We start from the raw sequence: 3,260 nt of genomic DNA, 5'->3' as shown, positions 1-3,260 counted from the left end.
GGTGGGGGTGGGGGGAGGACCAGGGAGGATGATTCAACCACTCAACCACTAGATGTCGCTGAAAACAACAAATCCTACACACTGTGCCTTTCAGTCGTCTGTGTCTTCGTCTGACCTTTAATCTGCTCTGTTTCATCCAGCACCTCGTCTGTTTCCTGTCTTGCAGTGGCGCTGTACGCCATCAGCGCGGTGTATTTTGCCGGCGTGATGGTGCGGCTGATGCTGACGCTGACTCCGGTGGTGTGCATGCTGTCAGCCGTGGCGTTCTCCAGCGTCTTCGAGCATTACATGGGCGACGACACGAAGAGGGAGAAACCTCCTACTGAGGATAGTAGCGACGAGGACGACAAGAGGAACTCTGGGAATCTTTACGACAAGGCAAGAGGGGGGCGGAGTCACTCCCATTTCACTAATAAGTTATCGAATAGGTCCGATTTTTACCTGCTTAATATTTCTTATAATAAAAAAAAAAAGTTCGGATTGATGAAACGACAGGAGCTGAAACAGTTTTTCACGTCTTTGTCGCTTTCACTGCACCTTTGGGGTTTTGGATCTGTTATTTGTCAGCTTCCCTTGTCACTTCCTGACAGTTTGAGCAAACTGTGATTCAACAGTGACTCAGCTGYGACTGTTTGAGGCTGCTTGCTTAGTTTTGTCCTCCTCACTTTCTTCGATTCTGAAGCAGCTCCTCCAATCACAGCAAACAATGAGCAAAAAGCATCACTTCAGTTGTTCTTCCTGTCCTCGTAGTTCCATCACTGATTAAATTCCTCAAGATGTCTAATGACTCACATGAATGCCTAGAAAATTAGAAATGCTGCAAGTCTTAAAGGAGGGGTGTTATGCAAAATGGATGTTTCTGAGCTTTATCGTGTTATACTGTCATTCCCTCATCAAAAAGCAGAGTGTTGTTTTGACTCGATGTTTGAGAAATCCTTGAATCTCCTGTGGTAGCCATGTGGAGCTGCCCAAATGCTTCCCGGCACAAAGCTCCGCCCCTTTACACAGAGCTCCTCCCTGGAGCTCTGCCTGCAGCTGAGCTTCCGCCCCACAGAGCACCCCTCCCCCAAAGCAAAGTTGTGAAGAGGTGCCGAAGTGGGAGTGTCAGTAATGGGAGGAGCTTCTTAAAGAGACAGAGGCCATTTTCAAGGTGTTGAAACCTTGTTGAACCTGTTAGTTTTGAAATATACAGCTTTTTCAAAACTACTGAAGGTAACAAACTTGATAGTCGTATAGAACTGAAATACATAACACCCCATATATATATATATATATATATATATATATATATATATATATATATATACATACACATAAACACTGTTATCAGTTTGTGAATCAAAATTAATTTGTCTTTTAATTTAGACCATCCACAATCTTCATCCTGTTCTGCCTGTGCAGAATCCTTTTTCCTCCTCCGCACAACTTTGTCCTTTTGTTTACTTAGTTTAGCTTTTTAATTAAGCTTTATTTGTTCAGGAGATCCAATCAAGATAATGGGCTCTTCTGGAAGAGAAAGAATTACAAATATGTCTCATTAAATCAAGATATTGGTGATTTATCACACTCTGTCTCTAAATATAAAATCAGAAATTTGTAATCATGTAGATGTTTAAGTGTGTAATTTCAGTTTTTTTCAGTCTTAATGCTGTAGTAATAGGAATTATAGTATTTGTGTTTGTGAAAGTTTAGCATTACTGGCCAATATTGGCTCATCTTATTCTCTTTCCTGACGTTATACMAACAGTTTGGTCTCAGCTGACTCCAGTGGAGATATTTATATTTCCCATTTTGCTTCTGTCGTTTTCTGCAGCTGAAAAATAAAATAAACTCATCACAGGATTCATCTCACAACAGGGTTCCTGCGGATCCTTAAAAAGTCTTAAATTTAATTTGCCTTAAGCTGTAGGAATCTTGCACAATACTCTGTGTCGTTTCTTCACGCAGTACAAAAAAAAAGTTGCAGATCCTAAACTTTTTTTATTCTCATTTAGTCGGATTAATAATTGATTCCACTCAATAATTCATGTCTGTGGAAGGCGTCATGGTTTTCCTCCCGTTATGAGGGCTCGTGTCTCCCCCTGCAGGCCGGTAAGGTGCGCAAGCATGTGTCCGAGCAGGAGAAGGCAGAGGAGGGTTTGGGTCCGAACATCAAGTCCATCGTCACCATGCTGATGCTGATGCTGCTGATGATGTTCGCCGTGCACTGCACGTGGGTCACCAGCAACGCCTACTCCAGCCCCAGCGTGGTCCTGGCCTCTTACAACCACGACGGGTAAGAGCTGACAAACTGCTGAAATAAGAAAACCCATCCTTCATAATGCAGCAGGATCGATTGCTTCACCTTTTAATGCAAATCTGCACGTATGTCTGCATGCATTGCTGCTGCGGGTTAGTGTGAGCGCATGTATTTTTCATGAGGCTTATTGAAATATTGATATGTGAAGCTGTAAGCACAGATTTGATTGTTTAACATAGTTTCTCTGGGTTACGAGCAAACATCCAAGTTTATAAAAAAGCCGATATAATATTCTTTCTCAGACGCTATGCGGGCATAATTATTCTTTTAAAGCACTGGGGAGGAAATATTGAAGGCTAAACGGTAGAGCCACAAGTTCTCATACATATATTTATGACATTACAGTCGGTTCTCAGACAATGGCAGCAGCACGACTGTCAATTTTCTGTTTGTGCATATTACTGTGTGTGTGTGTGTGTGTATATATATATATATACATACATACATACACACTTGTATCGAACAATGCAGATTTTTTAAAATTATTTTATGAACTTGTCTTTCTGAAGATGCTCTGTGACTCCATCTAGGCTGTATTTTCGAGCACAGATCCACTGAGAAACTTGCTGTTTCAGCAAAATTTAATCTTAAATTTAATTTAAACATGGTACTTTTGAGGTTAAACAAATGTTCATAATTTCAATAAATTACAAGTTAAAAAGGGCATGGAAATTTCTCTTTTTTTTTGTATCAAAAAAATATCGAACCGTGAGACTAAAGTATCGAACCGAACCGTTAATTTTCTGTATCGTTGCACCCCTTTTTTTACACATATATACAGCGGATAAAATAAGTATTGAACACGTCACCATTTTTCTCAGTAAATATATTACTAGAGGTGCTAATGACATGAAATTTTCACCAGATGTTGGTAACAACCCAAGTGATCCATACCAATGTCCAGAAATGAAGTTATTTGTAATAATGTGGAATGGCACAGGGAAAAAGTATTGAACACGCT

General features: G+C 40.4%; 1 protein-coding gene across 1 annotated transcript in view; it reads left to right on the top strand.

The window, feature by feature from the left end:
- LOC106520850 (dolichyl-diphosphooligosaccharide--protein glycosyltransferase subunit STT3B) overlaps positions 1-3,260 on the top strand; it is a 110,000-nt gene that overhangs the window by 94,140 nt on the left and 12,600 nt on the right. The window contains exons 10-11 of the mRNA XM_014013112.1: positions 167-378; positions 2,088-2,275. Coding sequence (XP_013868566.1) covers positions 167-378; positions 2,088-2,275 — 400 coding nt within the window. The remainder of the gene's footprint in view (positions 1-166; positions 379-2,087; positions 2,276-3,260) is intronic.

This window comes from Austrofundulus limnaeus, unplaced genomic scaffold, assembly GCF_001266775.1.
Source record: "Austrofundulus limnaeus strain Quisiro unplaced genomic scaffold, Austrofundulus_limnaeus-1.0 Scaffold98, whole genome shotgun sequence".
In the NCBI taxonomy this organism is placed as follows: domain Eukaryota; kingdom Metazoa; phylum Chordata; class Actinopteri; order Cyprinodontiformes; family Rivulidae; genus Austrofundulus; species Austrofundulus limnaeus.
The sequence above is the reverse complement of the archived record's forward strand: the minus strand, read 5'-3'. Positions and strand labels throughout refer to the sequence as shown.